Source organism: Rhinatrema bivittatum, chromosome 3 (assembly GCF_901001135.1).
Source record: "Rhinatrema bivittatum chromosome 3, aRhiBiv1.1, whole genome shotgun sequence".
NCBI lineage: Eukaryota > Metazoa > Chordata > Amphibia > Gymnophiona > Rhinatrematidae > Rhinatrema > Rhinatrema bivittatum.
The window spans coordinates 230,641,553-230,659,972 of record NC_042617.1 but is presented as its reverse complement, the minus strand read 5'-3'; the positions used below and the strand labels follow the sequence as shown (position 1 = coordinate 230,659,972).

The 18,420-nt window shown below is 49.4% G+C and overlaps 1 protein-coding gene across 21 annotated transcripts in view; it reads left to right on the top strand.

The window, feature by feature from the left end:
- The window catches only part of AFDN (afadin, adherens junction formation factor), a 1,391,435-nt gene that overhangs the window by 1,006,789 nt on the left and 366,226 nt on the right, over positions 1-18,420 (top strand). For all 21 annotated transcript variants that reach the window (XM_029594302.1, XM_029594301.1, XM_029594288.1 and 18 more), the window contains one exon: positions 13,285-13,400. In XM_029594302.1, the coding sequence (XP_029450162.1) occupies positions 13,285-13,400 (116 nt within the window). The remainder of the gene's footprint in view (positions 1-13,284; positions 13,401-18,420) is intronic.

Below are 18,420 nucleotides of genomic sequence, written 5' to 3'. Positions count from 1 at the left end.
GACGCCTAGATCTCTTTCTTGGGTGGTAGCACCTAATATGGAACCTAACATTGTGTAACTATAGCATGGGTTATTTTTCCCTATATGTATCACCTTGCACTTATCCATATTAAATTTCATCTGCCATTTCGATGCCCAATTTTCCAGTCTCACAAGATCTTCCTGCAATTTATCACAATCTGCTTGTGATTTAACTACTCTGAAAAATTTTGTATCATCTGCAAATTTGAATACCTCACTTGTTGTATTTCTTTCCAGATCATTTATAAATATATTGAAAAGTAAGGGTCCCAATACAGATCCCTGCCCACTCCCTTCCACTGAGAAAATTGTCCATTTAATCCTACTCTCTGTTTCCTGTCTTTTAGCCAGTTTGTAAGCCATAAAAGGACATCTCCACCTATCCCATGACTTTTTACTTTTCCTAGAAGCCTCTCATGAGGAACTATGTCAAACGCCTTCTGAAAATCCAAGTACATTTCCTAGCGTGTAGCAGATGGACTCAGAACAAATGGGTATGGCGTGCTCGTGCTAGCAGTTGGAGATGGATCTGACGTCAGCACGGGTACATATACCCCCGCAGGAAGTGCAGCAACTCAGTAATTTCCGTCTCCAAAGCAGTTTGGAGCTACCTTACGCTCGCTGAGCGTTTTTCCAAATACTAACGACTAAATTCTTAGAAGAATCTTACCTGAAGACGAGCCCTGCACTCCTGCGGTGATACCCTCGGGTCCCTCCCCCAGTTGAGTTTCCCGAGGTGATTTCCGTGGTCCCTCGGAGGTAGGAGCCTCGGTCCGGTGGCCGGATCGCGGCAGGGAGCTAGCCCCCGAGTGAGACAGGCTCGGGCGCGGCATAGAGGCAGCCTCGGTCCCGATCTGTTTGCGGTGAGGACTTGGCCCCCAAGCGAGAAGAGTTCGGGTGCAGCTTAGAGGCAGCGGGTGCATTTCCTCGAGCACGGCGGTGACGGTACTCACCCTCTCCCCCCACAGCCGGAGACCGCCCGGGTCGCAGCCGGGAAGCGCCAAAGATCAGGTAAGGCGTACATCTTTACTTTACTGGTCTCCGAAGAGCAAGGATTAGCAGGGTCTGCCTATGTGGCAGCCCACCAAGGAGGTCGCCATTTTGCCTGCCTGCTCGCCGTCGCCATCTGCCCTGGTTCGCCGCCTCGATCTAGCGTACAGTTTAAGCGCACAGGCATCGGGCGCGTATGTTAGGCGCCCGAAAGTGATAGGCGCACATTGATAGGCGCACGTTCATAAGCGCACATTGGTAGGCGCGCGTTGATAGGCGCACATTGAAAGGCGCACATTGAAAGGCACATACTTTCGGCTGAGAGGACCGGAGATAACAGACGCGATGGAGCGTATGAGAGCCCATGCGTCCGCAGAGCCGGCACCTCCAGAATCAGGCATAAGAGCTCTAGGCCTCTGCTCAGCATGCCACCTCAGAGCCACACAGAGCGAGGAAGCAGACTCCCTATGTGCCCAATGTGAGGAGGCCCTGGGAGTTCCAGGCCAGGGCCGGTCCCCGCCCAGATTGACTGCCAGTTCCTCAGGGAACACCCCGAACCTAGCAGGCCGCGGTGAGCAGCCAGGGAACCCTACAGACCTGGTGCCCCTACGGCTAGAACCTGCTTCGCTCTCCTGGGTGGTGGAATTCAAGGGGATTCACGCCTTCGTCAAGATGCAGTCTGATCCCTGACCGGACCCATACGTACCGGATGACCCTGCCCCTGGACCCTCTAGACCTAGGCACGGCCACCCGCCACCCAGAAGCCCCATTTATAGGGACTCATATTACTCTGAGGAAGAAGGCGAGCTCCCCGAGGAGGGAGAACTTCCCTCGGGGATAGAGCCGTATCGAACCATGAGACGCTTCTTTCTTAAGGAGGATCTTCCAGACCTGGTCTCTCAATGTCTGTCTGAGCTGGCTCTCCTGGGCCCAGGCACCCCAGGGGAACCTAGAATGAACCCCCTGCTAGAGGGCCTGCGTCAAACGACTCACCATTTTCCCCTCCTACAAGCAGCACAGCAGCTAATCGATCTGGAGTGGAATGCGCCGGAGGCCTCATTCAAAGGAGGTCGGGCTTTGTCTAGCATGTACCCCCTGGACCCGGCAACAGAGGAGCTGCTGGCGTGCCCGAAGGTAGACGCCATAGTTAGCGCAATTGTGAAGTGCACCTCCATTCCGGTGGAGGGAGGGGCGGCCCTCAAGGATGCACATGACCGGCGCATAGACTCCATTCTGAAACAAGCCTTTGAGGTGGCAGCCATGTCCCTACGAATTGCGACGTGCTGCACCGTGGTGACGCGTTCCTGTTTATCACAAGCCAGGAACAACACCCCGGGAGAAGAAATGGAATCAGCCCCTCTCGTTCCTCACTGACGCTGCCTCCGACTTAGTCCGTACAGCAGCCAAGGGAGTGTCATCCTCAGTGGCAGCCAGGAGACAGCTCTGGCTACGAAATTGGTCAGCCGACTCCTCCTCCAAGACACGCCTTACAAGAATGCCCTGTTCGGCAGGGACCTCGAGAACCTGGCTAACAAGTGGGGCGCATCTCCATTACCCCGTCTACCAGAAGACAAGTCAAGGAGGAACCAGCGCCCTTTTCCTAGACCATCCAGAGGTAGAAGCTCTCAACGCTTCAACCCTTACAGGCCTCACTACCAAGCACCTCGTTCTCGGACCAGGAACCAGTCCTTTCCGACCAGGCACAACAAGAGGGGAACCGGCTCGGGTTCGGGTCCCGGCCGCACCCCACAATGAGAATCAGCCGACCCATATGGGGGAAGAAGCCATAGGGGGCAGGCTAACCCTATTCTACCACAGGTGGGTCGAGATTACTTCGGACCAGTGGGTCCTCGCCATTGTCCGGGAAGGGTATTACCTGGACTTCCTTCATCTCCCTCCGGACAAGTTTTGTGGAATCTCCTTGTCCGCCCTTCAAGAGGGCGGCGCTGGAAGCTACCTTGGGGAGGCTCCTGTCCCTAAAAGCCATAATCCCAGTGCCTGCATGGGAGATAAAATCTGGGCATTACTCCATTTATTTCATCGTACCCAAGAAGGGGGGCACCTTCAGACCTGTCCTGGACCTCAAGTCAGTCAACCGGCACTTAAGGGTCCCAGGGTTTCGCATGGAAACTCTGCGGCCAGTCCGAAGTGACGGGGTATGCTTATTTGCAGATCCCAATCCATCGGGATCACCAGCGCTACTTAGGCTTCAAAGTCCTGGATCAACATTTTCAGTTCCTGGCTCTACCCTTCGGGTTAGCCACCGCGCCGCGAACCTTTACCAAGGTAATAGTAGTGGTGGCGGCGTCACTCAGGAAGGAAGGCATTCTCGTCCATCCCTACCTAGACGATTGGCTGATCAGGGCAAAGTCACCAGAGGAGAGCCACCGGGCAACCAACAGAGTTATATCTCTTCTGGAAAGCCTAGGATGGGTAGTCAACACAAGCAAGAGTTCCCTACAGCCTTCACAGTCGCTGGAATACCTAGGAGTCCGATTCGACACCCAGGAAGACAAGGTCAGCCTGACCTCCAAGAGGAAATCAAAACTCCGGAATCGTTTACAGACTTTGCTGAGCGCCACCCGGCCCACAGCTTGGGATTACCTACAGGTCCTCGGCCTAATGGCCTCCACTCTGGAAGTGGTTCCATGGGCACAGGCTCATATGAGACCGTTACAACGCGCCCTCTTATCTCGCTGGCGCCCACGATTACAGAACTACACCGTGCATCTACCTCTACCGGCCAGAGTACGGAATCAGTTACGGTGGTGGCTGCAGCCCGGCCACACAAGCCGGGGGTCAAAAATGTCCTCTCCAACCTGGACCCTGCTCAATACAGATGCCAGGCTCAGCGGCTGTGGAGCACACTGCGAAGAACTAACCGCCCAAGGGCAGTGGGACAGAGAAGAGTCGGGGTGGAACATCAACCGACTAGAGGCACGGGCAGTCAGGTTAGCATGCCTGCGATTTGCCCACAGACTTCGCAACAGAGCAGTCAGGGTGATGTCGGACAATGCCACCACGGTGGCATACATCAACCGACAGGGCGGAACCAAAAGCCGACAGGTATCCTTAGAAATATCCCCCCTGATGGCTTGGGCGGAGGCGAATCTTCAGGACATCTCCGCCGTCCACATCGCCGGGAAGGACAACACCACGGCAGACTTCCTCAGCAGAGAAAGCCTAAACCCGGGGGAATGGCAGCTGTCGCCCACAGCTTTCCAGATGATTGTGGATCAGTGGGGGACTCCGGGCATGGACCTACTAGCGGACAGGTCCAACGCTCAAGTACCCATATACTTCAGTCGCAGACGGGAACCTCTCTCCCACGGGATCGACGCTCTAGTACAGCCATGGCCTCGGGAGATCCTACTATATGCCTTTCCTCCATGGCCCCTGCTGGGCGCCATTATACACAAGATTCAGCGGCACGGAGGCCTAGTTCTTCTAGTGGCCCCGGACTGGCCAAGAAGATCCTGGTACACAGACATGAGAAGACTTGCTGGCAGGGAATCCACTACCACTGCCTCCACACAGGGACCTGCTGAGACCAGGTCTCATCCTCCACGAGAATCCAGCTCAATTCTCTCTTACGGTCTCGCCATTGAAAGGGCTCGACTGAAGAAAAGGGGATACTCGGGGCCGGTAATAGACACACTCCTCCAAGCACGCAAGTTCTCCACATCACTAACTTATATACGGATCTGAAGAGTATTTGAAGCCTGGTGCGAAACTCGCAGCACCAATCCGCATGCCGCTAAAATCCCCATCATTCTGGAATTCCTGCAAGATGGACTTCAGAAGGGTCTGTCCCTCAGTTCAATCAAGGTTCAGGTGGCAGCGCTATCCTGCTACGGCCCCAGGAGTACCGGCAATAGCATTGCCACACACTCAGACGTTTCACGTTTCCTGAAAGGAGTCAAACACATTCGCCCGCCACTGAAGTGGCCAGTGCCCCTGTGGAACCTCAATTTAGTTTTGGAATTCCTAGCGGGACACGCCTTCAGACCCCTCCGAGGCCTGTCCCTCCGTTTGTTAACCTTGAAGATGGTGTTCTTGCTGGCCATATGCTCAGCACGCCGCATCTCTGAGCTACAAGCGCTGTCCTGCCGCGATCCGTTTCTCAGAATCACTCCAGGGGCTATCCATCTTCGCACGGTTTCTTCCTTCTTACTCAAAGTAGTCTCACACTTCCACCTCAACCAAACCATATCCTTGCCAACCACGGAAGGTTTGAAGAAGTCCGAAGAAGGTCGAAGACTGCGCCATCTCGACATCGGCAGGCTGCTGTCCAGATACCTGGAAATGTCGGAAGCAGTACGAAAGACGGACCACCTGTTCGTCCTTCACAACGGGAAGAAGCAAGGGGAAGCGGCTTCACGGGCAACCATTGCCCGCTAGATCAAAGAAGTTATCAAGGCGGCTTACGTAGAAGCGGGAAAACCACCACCTCTACGGGTCAAGGCTCACTCTACCAGAGCGCAGTCGGCCTCCTGGGCAGAAACTATGATGCTGTCACCGGCAGAGATATGTAAAGCGGCAACGTGGTCCTCCCTCCATACCTTCTCCAGATTCTACCATCTGGACGTCCAGGCTAGGGAGGACACAGCATTTGCGAGGGCAATCCTAAACGGACCTCGGGCAGCCTCCCACCCAGTCCGGGAGTAGCTTTTGTACATCCCATTTGTTCTGAGTCCATCTGCTACACGCTAGGAAATGTAGAGATTACTTACCTGATAATCTCGTTTTCCTTAGTGTATGTAGATGGACTCAGTATCCCGCCCGGCTGCCGGTATACATGGGGATTCACCGACTCACGGTAAGCCATGTTTTCTTATATAGGGCATCCACCCTGCCGGGTGTCGACGCCTTCCAGTTGAGAACACTGGCGGTCTCCAGCTACTGTCAATCGGTCAGGGTAATCATGTTCATTTAATCGATCGGTCAGTCACACATATTGCCATAAAGCTTTTGCAAGGAAGATTACTGAGTTGCTGTACTTCCTGCGGGGGTATATGTACCCGTGCTGACGTCAGATCCGTCTCCAACTGCTAGCACGAGCACGCTAAACCCATTTGTTCTGAGTCCATCTGCATACACTAAGGAAAACGAGATTATCAGGTAAGTAATCTCTACATTACATCTACCGGTTCACTTTTATCCACATGTTTATTAACTCCTTCAAAAAAGTGAAGCAGATTTGTGAGGCAAGACTTGCCTTGGCTAAAGCCGTGATGACTTTGTTCCATTAAACCATGTCTTTCTATATGTTCTGTGATTTTGCTGTTTAGAACACTGTCCACTATTTTTCCTGGCATTGAAGTCAGGCTAACCGGTCTGTAGTTTCCCGGATCGCCCTGGAACCCTTTGTAAATATTGGAGTTACATTATCTATACTCCAGTCTTCAGGTACAATTGATGATTTTAATGATAGGTTACAGATGTTTACTAATAGGCCTGAAATTTCATTTTTTAGTTCCTTCAGAACTCTGGGGTGTATACCATCCGGTCCAGGTGATTTACAACTCTTCAGTTTGTCAATCAGGCCTACCACATCTTCTAGGTTCACCGTGATTTGGTTCAGTCCATCTGAATCATTACCCTTGAAAACCTTCTCCAGTATGGGTACCTCCCCAACATCCTCTTCAGTAAACCCCGAAGCAAAGAAATCATTTAATCTTTCCGCGATGGCCTAAGTGCCCCTTTAACCCCTCGATCATCTATCAGTCCAACTGACTCCCTCACAGGCTTTCTGCTTCGGATATATTTAGAAAAGTTTTTACTGGGAGTTTTTGCCTGTTCGTCCAACTTCTTTTCAAATTCTCTCTTAGCCTGTCTTATCAATGTCTTACATTTAACTCGCCAATGCTTATGCATTATCCTATTTTCTTCTGTTGGATCCTTCTTCCAATTTTTCAATGAAGATCTTTTGGCTAAAATAGCTTCTTTCACCTCCCCTTTTAACCATGCTGGTAATCGTTTTGCCTTCTTTCCACCTTTCTTAATGTGCTTCTAGGATGGTATTTTTTAACAATGACCACATCTCTTGCACACTTTTTACCTTTGTAGCTTCTCCTTTCAGTTTTTTTCTAACAATTTTTATCATTTTATCAAAGTTTCCCTTTTGAACTTTTAGCACGAGAGCCGTGGATTTGCTTACTTGTCCCCCTTCCAGTCATTAATTCAAATTTGATCATATTATGATCACTATTGCCAAGCGGCCCCACCACCGTTACCTCTCTCACCAAATCCTGTGCTTCACTGAGAATTAGATCTAAAATTGTTCCCTCTCTTGTCTGTTTCTGAACGAATTGCTCCATAAAAATGTCATTTATTCCATCCAGGAACTTTATATCTCTAGCATGTACCGATGATACATTTATCTAGTCAATATTGGGGTAATTGAAGTCTAGCACAGAATTATAACAAAGGGAGTCAATACAGTAACCCAATAGGTAAACTGTCAATAACAAGGGTAACCGAATAGGATTTAAATTATAGCCTAAGTGATGGTGTCATGAAGCCAGACGTTGTGATTTCAACCCAAAATCCAACCAGACCTCTAATCATTCACCATCACTAAAAAACCGAATTTTATTAATTGAAATTTTTTTTTTTTAATTTTAGAAATTTTTAGAAATTTTTGATTATATCATAAAAATCAAAAATCAGTCAGAACGACTTTCAAAAACAGTCTTAAATAGACACTCAACTCCATTGACAAAGTGAAGAAGAAAAGTTGCAAAGCAAACTCTCAATGCACGGTATAAACACAGCCATACACGGCCGGTGTTTCGCATAATAAGCTTCCTCAGGGGCATCTAGATAATATCAGCATAGGAGTATTTGCCTAAAATAAAAGAAACAGTCGTAACAAGCCATTCTCACAATAAAGATAAAAGGCAAAACTTATCTGACCGCCATAGGCTACCAGTTCAAAATGGACACGAAGTCTCAGAAGTTCTTCTGCATCGCAAGGAGGAAACGAGGCTGACGTCGGCGTCTCAATAAATATTCAAGCAGATGTGATGTCATACGATGATTTTTTTTTTGTTTTTTTTAAAGCAAATCACAGAGATCAATAGTTAATTGATGTCACAACATATAATGCAAGCACTATATCATAGGAAAAACGACATATTATTGAAAAACTAAAAATTGGAGATATAAAATATTATCCCAAAAACATATGTAAATCAAGATCTGTGTTTAATCCCGCCGGATTAACTGTCCCCAGACGATAAATCCATCGTTGTTCTGATTTTAGAAGCTGTACTTCACGATTTCCCCCACGCCAATGTATTGGTATATGGTCAATAGCACAGAAGGTAAGATCGCTAAACACATGATTATGAGCCAGACAGTGTGCGACCAAAGGGCTCATCAACGCGGTAATTTTTTATATTAGATCGATGTTCAATCATCCGCGTTTTGAGAAGGCGCTTGGTTTTGCCGACATATGACTTGTTAAGACTGTTTCTTTTATTTTAGGCACATACTCCTATGCTGATATTATCTAGATGCCCCTGAGGAAGCTTATTATGCGAAACACCGGCCATGTAGGGCTGTGTTTATACCGTGCATTGAGAGTTTGCTTTGCAACTTTTCTTCTTCACTTTGTCAATGGAGTTGAGTGTCTATTTTTGAAAGTCGTTCTGACTGATTTTTTTATTTTTATGATATCAAAAATTTCTAAAAATTTCTAAAATTCAAAAAAAAATTTTTTCAATTAATAAAATTTGGTTTTTTAGTGATGGTGAATGATTAGAGGTCCGGTTGGATTTTGGGTTGAAATCACAACGTCTGGCTTGATGACACCGTCACTTAGGCTATAATTTAAATCCTATTCGGTTACCCTTGTTATTGACAGGTAATTGAAGTCTCCCATTATTACCACACTACCAATTTGGTTAGCTTCCCTAATTTCTCTTAACATTTCACCGTCAGTCTCACCATCTTGACCAGGTGGACGGTAGTATACTCCTATCACTATAGTCTTCCCCGACACACATGGGATTTCTACCCATAAAGATTCAATTGTGCATTTAGTCTCATGCAGGATGTTTATCCTGTTGGACTCTATGCCATCCCGGACATAAAGCGCCACACTGCCTCCCGGGTGCTCCTTTCTGTCCTTGTGATATAATTTGTACCCCGTTATAGCACTGTCCCATTGGTTGTCCTCCTTCCACCATGTCTCTGAGATGCCAATTAAGTCAATGTCATTCACTGCTATACATTCTAATTCTCCCATTGTACTTCTTAGACTTCTGGCATTAGCATACAAACATTTCAAAGTTTGTTTTTTGTTTGTATTTTCATTCTGCTTTTTAATTGATAGGGATAAGTTAGAATTTTTTAGCTCAGGTGAATTTTTAGTTACAGGCACTTGGACTACTTTTCTTATTATTGGAACCTCACTGTCGGGATGCCCTGATTCTAATGTATCATTAGTATCCTTTGAAGATAACTCTCTCCAAACCATGCGCTGCTGAGCGACTGTCGGCTTTCCCCTTTGTTCTTGTTTAAAAGCTGCACTATCTCCTTTTTAAAGGTTAGCGCCAGCAGTCTGGTTCCACCCTGGTTAAGGTGGAGCCCATCCCTTTAGAAGAGACTCCCCCTTCCCCAAAAGGTTCCCCAGTTCCTAACAAAACTGAATCCCTCTTCCTTACACCATCGACTCATCCACGCAATGAGACTCCGTAGCTCTGCCTGCCTCTGGTGACCTGTGTGTGGAACAGGGAGCATTTCAAAGAATGCTACCCTGGAGGTTCTGGATTTAAGCTTTCTACCTAAGAGCCTAAATTTGGCTTCCAGAATCTCCCTCCCACATTTTCCTATGTCATTGGTGCCCACATGTACCACGACAGCCAGCTCCTTCCCAGCACTTTCTAAAATCCTATCTAGGTGATGCGTGAGGTCCGCCACCTTCGCACCAGGTAGGCATGTTACCAGGCAATCCTCACGCCCACCAGCTGTCTTCATTCCTAATAATCGAATCACCAACTATCACGGCCAACCTAACCCTTCCCTCCTGGGCAGTAGGCCCTAACTCTCTTGTTTCATTAGTATCCTTCGAATATACCTCCCTCTGAGCTATACGCTGTTGCGCAACTGTTGACTTCCCCTTTTTTCTAATTTAAAAGCTGCTCTATCTCCTTCATAAAGGCTAGCAGCAGCAGCTTGCTTCCACTCTGGTTATAGTGGAGCCTGTCCTTTTGGAAAAGACTCCGCCTTCCCGAAAAGGTTGCCCATTTCCTTATAAAACTAAATCCCTCTTCCGTGCACCATCGTGTCTTCCACGCATTGAGATTCTGGAGCTTTGCCTGCCTCTGGGGAGCTGAACGCTGAACAGGGAGCATTTCAGAATGTTATAAATCTGCTGCTCGGAGTTAGCAATCTGTTATCGAGCTCCTCCTGTAGGGGAAGGAGTTAGCAGTCTGTTATGGATCTCCTCCTGGAGAGGGAGGAGGAGTTAACAATGTTATCAATCCCTGCTGCTAGGAGTAGCAATCTGTTATGGATCACCCTGCTAAGGGGAAGAGCTAACAATTGTAATACTCTGTAGGCAGAGTTAATGATCTGTGGTGGGTTGGTTTCCCCACAGAGTGGCAGTCGTATAATACCGCTCTAGTAGTGTAAGGAATGAACACTTAAAGTAAATTGGTGAATCCCTGGGCCGATGGCACATGACAGCGCCCCCAGGAGGATATCCTGAGAGGGACCATTGGCTAGGCTGGAGTATGGAGACAAACACAGATAATTCTTTATTAGACAGGAAGTAGAACCACCAGAGGTGGCAGTAGTGAGCTGATGTACCCGGCAGGGCTGAAGTCCTTCAGATACTGGAATTGCGTTCTCTGGGTTGCTGAGCTGTAGAGAGAGACTATAGGTAGTGAGTAGACAGGGTATGCTGGATACATAACCAGTAGTAGATGATACACTCACAATTGTAGATATCTGTAATGGCTTCTATGCAACAGAGAGTCTTCAGTATATTCAGGAACAGGAGCTGTAGGCAAGTACTGTTTCCTATATGCAGTCTGGAATGAGAACTCACAATATCTGTGAATGAGATGGCTTCTGGAATAGAAGAGAGTCTTTGGAGGGTTTTAGGAACATAGGCCCTCATGGAGTGAGTACCAGTTTCTATCTGCAATCTATAATAGTAATTCACAAGATATAGGTATTTGATAGCTTCTGATATAGAAGAGTTGAGAAGGGATTTAGGAACATGGGCCCTCATGGAGTGAGTACCGGTTCCTATCTGCAATCTGCAATAATGACTCACGATCTCCGGACCTGCGATAACGTCTTAGACAGAAGGGAGTCTTCGGAGATTAGGAACATAGGCCCTCGTGGAGCGAGTACCGATTCCTATCTGTAATAGAACTCACGGTATTCACGTCTGCGATCGCTTCCAGTTAGTAAGGAGTCTTCTGAGCATTCAGGGACGTAGTCCCTCGAGGAGTGAGTACCAGATCCCGTCTTAGCAATCTGAAATCAAGAAGAGAGAGCAGGGCCCCCGAGGAGTGGGTACCCCTAGGTAAAGTTGTGGAGGCAGAGCAGTGGAGAAAGAATTCCCCTTGCTAACTCGATTCGTAGTTGCAAGCAAAGACCTTTTAAGGTGGAAGCGGATGACGTCACTACGGGGGGATGCCCCCGAGGTTCGCGCCCTTGCCGAAACAAACTCTGGAGTGCACGCGCTCACCCTTACGTCATCAGGAACATGGCGGATCCACAGCGTCAGGCCAGCCTGGGGATTCCAGGAAGAACTGTGAGGAGAAGCCGCAGCAGCATCTGTCCGTCAGACCCGAAGGGAGTCGCCAATAAGGTAGAGAGGGTGGAGTGAAGGGAGAACAGGCACGAACACAACACAGAGAATGCAACCATGGAGGGTCTAGATTTCAGCTTTCTATCCAAAAGCCTAATTTGGCTTTTAGAACCTCACTTCCACATTTTCACAAATGTACTAAGACAGCCAGCTCATCACCAGCACTTACTAAAATAATATAAGGGTGATGCATGAGGTCTGCCACCTTCGCACAGACAGGCAAGTTATCAGGCTATCCTCATGTCCACCAGCTATCTCCATTCTTAATAACTGAATCACCAAATATGATTGCTAACCTATCCCTTCCCTCCTGGCCAGTAGCCCTGGGAGACGTCCTTGGTGCAAAAGGACAATGCATAAGCTGGAGAGCTGATCCTTGCTACAGGATCACTTCCTGCTGTGCCAGGGTGCTTTCCAACCAGATAATCTTGCTCCTCCAAGACAGTACTAGTGCTACCAGACTGGAGTTGGAACTTGGCTACTGTGTCCCTGAAGATCTTATCTATATACCTCTCTGTTTGCTGCTTGTCCTCTAGGTCTGTCACTCTAACCTCCAGTGATCTGACTTGTTCTCTGAGAGCCAGAAGCTCTTTGCACTGGGTGCACACACACAACCGCTCACCAGCGGGTAAAAAATTCATACATGTGACACTCAATGCAAAAGTCTTGAAGGGCCCCCCCCCCCCCCCCCCCCCGCTGTTGCTTGACTGCTGCCTTCCCAATTTATTTGGGTTCTTAGTTAAGTTTAGGTTGCTAAAGGAGTAGGAATGCATAAATTAGAGTCCTTTCAATTTATTGGTGTATTCACTATTATTCTGACAGTGACCTACAAGGGGATAATTAAACTCTTGATAGGGACTGGGGAAATCCTGTGTGTTAAATTAAAAAAAAAAAAAAAGCCTGATTTTTAGTGTGAAAGTGATTTGCCTATAAATTACAGGCTGAGCTAGGGGTGAGTGGGTGGGAGAGAAAGACAGACACAAAATTAACTATCTTTGACTTGAATTTTATTACAGGTGCGCACACTATAGAATATACCCCACTATTTTACCTCTCCCACAAACTTTTTAAGTCCTACAATTTCCCAAAGCAGTACTTACTGATCCTCTTCAGCCACCAGCAAGATCGGTGATTTACCTATCTTGCTTGTTGATCTTTAACCAGCAAGTCAGTTGTCCTGCCTGTGATGCAGTTCATGGGTCAAATTAACCATGTTTGTAACTTGTAATGTCCTAGAAGCTATTTTTTATAAGCATCTATTGGCAATGAACCAAAAGCACCACAGTTTGTTGAAAGATTGAAAAGTTAAGGCTTCTTGTGAAAGCTGAGAGTCGAACACTGGTTTGTCATGACTTGTAGACTTTCAATGAAATGACTGAGAATGATAGAAATTAAATGGCTACATGCTTAGTTTCTTAAGTTTCTGTAACTTATCACAGGGCGGCAGAACTGATGACCAGAACAGGATCTGTGGTAACCCTAGAAGTAGCAAAACAAGGAGCAATTTATCACGGTTTGGCCACCCTGCTTAACCAGCCATCACCTATGATGCGAGGTAAAAAAAAAATAAAATTGTATGCTTAATTTAAATAATACAATATGTATAATTATGTTGGTATGTTTGGAAGATATAGCAAGAATCTATGTATTTGAATATGCTAAGTATAACTGTAACCTCCCAGTATTTTGTGGGAGACTAGGCATTTAATGCCAAAGGATCGAAAAGGTTAATAAATTATAACTGAAGTGGCAAAAACTGAACAGCCAGTGCAGAACTAAATGCTGAAAGCTAAACATTCAGTGATATGGTTTGGCTCCAAAGTGAAGCTGGTCTCAGTTATACCTTTATCTAGACCCTGAAAATGTTCCAGGTTTTAGGTTTAGTACTGAGAAATAATATAATGGTTTTCCTGTCGTGTAGCCAGATGGACTCAGAACAAATGGGTATAGTATGCTCGTGCTAGCAGTTGGAGACGGATCTGACGTCAGCACGGGTGTATATATACCCCCACAGGAAGCGTAGCAACTTAGTAATTTCCGTCTCCAAAGCAGTTTGGAGAGACTGCACGCTCGCTGAGCGTGTTTCCAAATCTACTTTCTACTTTCTTCTTACTAAACTTCTACAGCACCATCGAGCCCTGCACTCCTGCGGTGATACCCTAAGGTCCCTCCCCCAGTTGAGTTTCCCGGGGTGATTTCCGTGATCCCCCGGAGGTGTAAGTCCTCGGTCCGGTGGCCGAATCGCGGCACCTAGCCCCCGGGCGAGGCTTGGGCGGGGCGACCGAGGCGCCTCGGTCCCGGCGTGGACGAGGCAGTGGGTGCATTTCCTCAAAGCGCGGCGGTGAAGGTACTTGCCCTCTCCCCCCGCAGCCGGAGACCGCCCGGGTTCCAGCCGGGAAGCGCCGAGGATCAGGTAAGGTGTACATCTCTTACTCTTTGGTCTCCGAGGAATGAGGATCGGTGGCGTGGCCTGTGGGCGGCACGCCGTGGAAGGGCGCCATTTTGTTGGCCTTATTCAGGTATTGAGCGCCCATGCTAGGCGTATGTCTATGACTGCGCCGCATATTGCTGAGAGCATATGGCATATCATTAAACGTACATTGCTAAGCCGCATAGTGCTGAGAGCACATTCCATATTGTTCAGCGTATATTACTAAGCTGCATATTGCTGAGAGCATAGTGGATATCATTGAGTGGATATTACTGCCGCACATTTTTAAGCACCTGTTGTATTAAGCGCCTGTTGTATTAAGCGTATATTGCTGCCGCTTATTATTGAGCGCCTGTTGTATTAAGCGCCTGTTGTATTAAGCGTATATTGCTGCCACTTATTATTGAGCGCCTGTTGTATTAAGCGCCTGTTGTATTAAGCATATATTGCTGCCGCTTATTATTGAGCGCCTGTTGTATGAAGCGTATATTGCTGCCGCTTATTATTGAGCGCCTGTCGTAGTAAAGCGTATATTGCTGCCGCATATTATTGAGCGCCTGTTGTATTAAGAACCTGTTCTTTTAAGCGTATATTGCTGCCGCTTATTATTAAGCGCATATTTTTCAGTGGATCAGAACGCCTCAGCGGCTTCAGCAGGGGCGCCTCTTGCCCCCAGCATTAAAGCCCTCGGCCTCTGCTCTGCATGCCAGCTTAGAGCCACGCACAGTGAAGAACCAGACTCCCTATGTGCCCAATGTGAGGAGGCCGTGGGAGCCTCGGGCCAGGACCAGTCTCAGCCACGATTCGCTGACAGTTCCCCAGGGGCTACCCCGGAATTAGCAGGCTGTCTCGACCAACCTGGAATCCCGGGGATCTCGGCGATTAGAGACCGCCTCCATTTCCTGGGTGGATCTCTTTAAGGGGATTCATGCCTTTGTACAGATGCAAACAGCTTCCCGTCCAGGCCCTGCTGTTCCTGCTGGTCCGGCTGCGGCTGCCGCTGCGGTTACAGCTCCAGCGGATCCTGTTCCGGGACCTTCACGTCCTTATCGTGTGCTGGACCTCCCGCCTCCAGACAGTCCGGATCAGTCGGACCCAGAGGTTTCACCGGACGAGTCCGAACTCCCGGACGAGGGGGAACTTCCTTCAGGGATTGAGCCATATAGAACCATGAGGCGGTTCTTCCCTAAAGAGGATCACTCCGACCTGGTGTCTCAGTGCCTGACGGAGTTGGATATTACAGGTCCCAGTGCTTCGGTACCCTCCGCGCAGAACCCCCTGCTGGAAGGTCTTCGTCCTACAGCCCGCCATTTTCCATTTTTGCAAGCGGCACAACAACTGATAGATTTAGAATGGGCTGCACCAGCGGCCTCATTCAAAGGGGGTCGGGCCCTGACTGGCATGTATCCCCTGGCACCGGCTATCCAGGAGCTGCTGGCGTGCCCTCAGGTGGACGCCTTGATTAGCGCTGTGGTCAAGCGCGCTACCATTCCAGTTGAAGGGGGGCGGCCCTCAAGGAACCTCATTACCGGCGATTGGACGCCATTCTGAAACAGACTTTTGAGGTGGCAGCTCTATCCTTGCGGATCGCTACCTGCTGCACAGTGGTGATGCGTTCCTGTTTGTCACAGGTCAGGAACAATGCTCCAGCAGCAGACATGGAGTCAGCTCTCTCGTTCCTTACGGATGCTGCATCAGACCTAGTCCGGACAACAGCCAAGGGGATCTCATCCTCCGTAGCAGCCAGGAGGCAGCTCTGGATCTGGAAATGGTCAGCTGATGCTCCCTCGAAGACGCGCCTCACCAGATTGCCCTTTAAGGGCTCTTTCCTGTTCGGTAGCGACCTTGATAGGCTGGCCAGCACATGGGGCACCTCGCCAGTACCTCGACTACCGGAAGATCGGTTCAGAAGGAATCAGCGCGCCTTTCCAAGGCCCTCCAGGGGCAGAAGCTCACAGCGCTTCACTCCCTACAGGAGTCGCTACCAGGCGCCTCGCCCTCAGGCCAGGAATCAGTCCTTTCGGACCAAGCAGCGCAAGAGGGGAGCAGGCCCGGGCTCAGGTCCCGGCCGTGCCGCACAATGAGAATCCGCCGATTCATCTGGGGGACGGAGCCATAGGGGGCAGGTTAACCCTCTTCTACCCCAGATGGGTCGAGATTACGTCGGACCAGTGGGTACTCGCCATTATCCGAGAGGGATATTATCTGGACTTTCATCATCTCCCTCCGGACAAGTTTGTGGAATCTTCATGTCCCATACACAAGAGGGCAGCATTGGAAGCTACCCTGGCGAGGCTCCTGTCCTTGAAAGCCATCATCCCAGTACCTGCCTGGGAAGTGAATTCTGGACACTATTCCATTTATTTCATGGTACCCAAAAAAGGGGGCACCTTTCGGCACGTACTGGACCTCAAGTCAGTCAATCGATACTTAAGGGTCCTGAGGTTTCGCATGGAAACTCTGCACTCCGTCAAGGCCGCACTACAGCCAGGAGAATTCCTCACGGCCTTAGACTTGTCGGAAGCCTACCTGCATATCCCGATCCATCCGGATCATCAGCGCTACCTACACTTCAAGGTTCTAGGCCGCCACTTCCAATTCCGGGCCCTGCCCTTTGGGTTGGCCACGTCACCGCGGACCTTCACCAAAGTGGTCGTAGTGGTAGTGGCGGCACTCAGTCGGGAAGGAATCCTGGTCCATCCCTACCTAGACGACTGGCTGATCAGGGCGAAATCACGAGAGGAGAGCCATCGGACAACCGACAGAGTGATCGCTCTTCTGGAAAGCTTGGGCTGGGTAATCAACCTCAGCAAGAGTTGCCTACAGCCTTCCCAGTCGCTGGAATACCTGGGAGTACAGTTCGACACCCAGGCAGACACAGTTAGTCTCACTACCAAGAGAAGGTTAAAACGTCAGACGCGTATCCGGTACTTGATGGGAGCCAGTCGGCCCATTGCTTGGGATTATCTGCAGGTTCTCGGCCTCATGGCATCCACCCTGGAAGTGGTACCTTGGGCAAGGGCCCATATGAGACCGTTACAACACTCCCTACTCTCTCGATGGAGCCCCCGCTTGCGGAACTATTCCACGCACCTTCCTCTGCCAGCCAGAGTACGGACCCAGGTACGGTGGTGGTTGCAGTCCAACCACATGAGCAGGGGGTCGAAGATGTCCTCACCCACGTGGACTCTGCTCACCACAGATGCCAGCCTGAGCGGCTGGGGAGCACACTGCGAAGAACTCACCGCACAAGGGCGGTGGAACAGAGAAGAGTCAGCGTGGAACATCAACCGTCTAGAGGCCCGGGCAGTCCGATTGGCATGCCTACGATTTGCTCACAGACTGAAGAACAGAGCAGTCAGAGTGATGTCCGACAACGCCACCACGGTGGCATACGTCAACCGTCAGGGCGGAACCAGAAGCCAACAGGTATCTCTGGAGATAGCCCCGCTGATGGCTTGGGCAGAGGCGAATCTTCAGGACATCTCAGCCGTCCACATTGCCGGGAAGGACAACACCGCGGCGGACTTCCTCAGCAGAGAAAGCCTACATCCGGGAGAGTGGCAGCTGTCGCCCACAGCCTTCCAGATGATTGTGGATCACTGGAGGATTCTGGACATGGACTTACTAGCGGACAAGTCCAATGCTCAAGTACCCAGATACTTCAGCCGCAAACGCGACCCGTTCTCACACGGAATCGATGCCCTGGTTCAGCCATGGCCTCCAGGGACTCTGCTATACGCATTTCCTCCGTGGCCTCTGCTGGGCGCCATCATCCACAAGATTCAGAAACACCGGGGCTTAGTTCTTCTAGTGGCACCAGACTGGCCAAGAAGACCCTGGTACGTGGACATGAGAAGACTACTGGCAGGGGAGCCCCTTCCCCTGCCTCCTCGTCGGGACCTTCTACGTCAAGGTCCCATCCTCCATGAGGATCCGGCTCAATTCTCTCTTACGGTCTGGCCATTGAGAGGGCTAGACTGAAGAAAAGAGGTTACTCGGAGCCCGTGATAGATACACTCCTCCGAGCCCGCAAGTTTTCCACTTCCCTCACCTATGTAAGGATCTGGAGAATATTTGAAGCATGGTGCGACACTCATGGCACCAATCCACATGCGACCACAATCCCTATTGTTCTGGATTT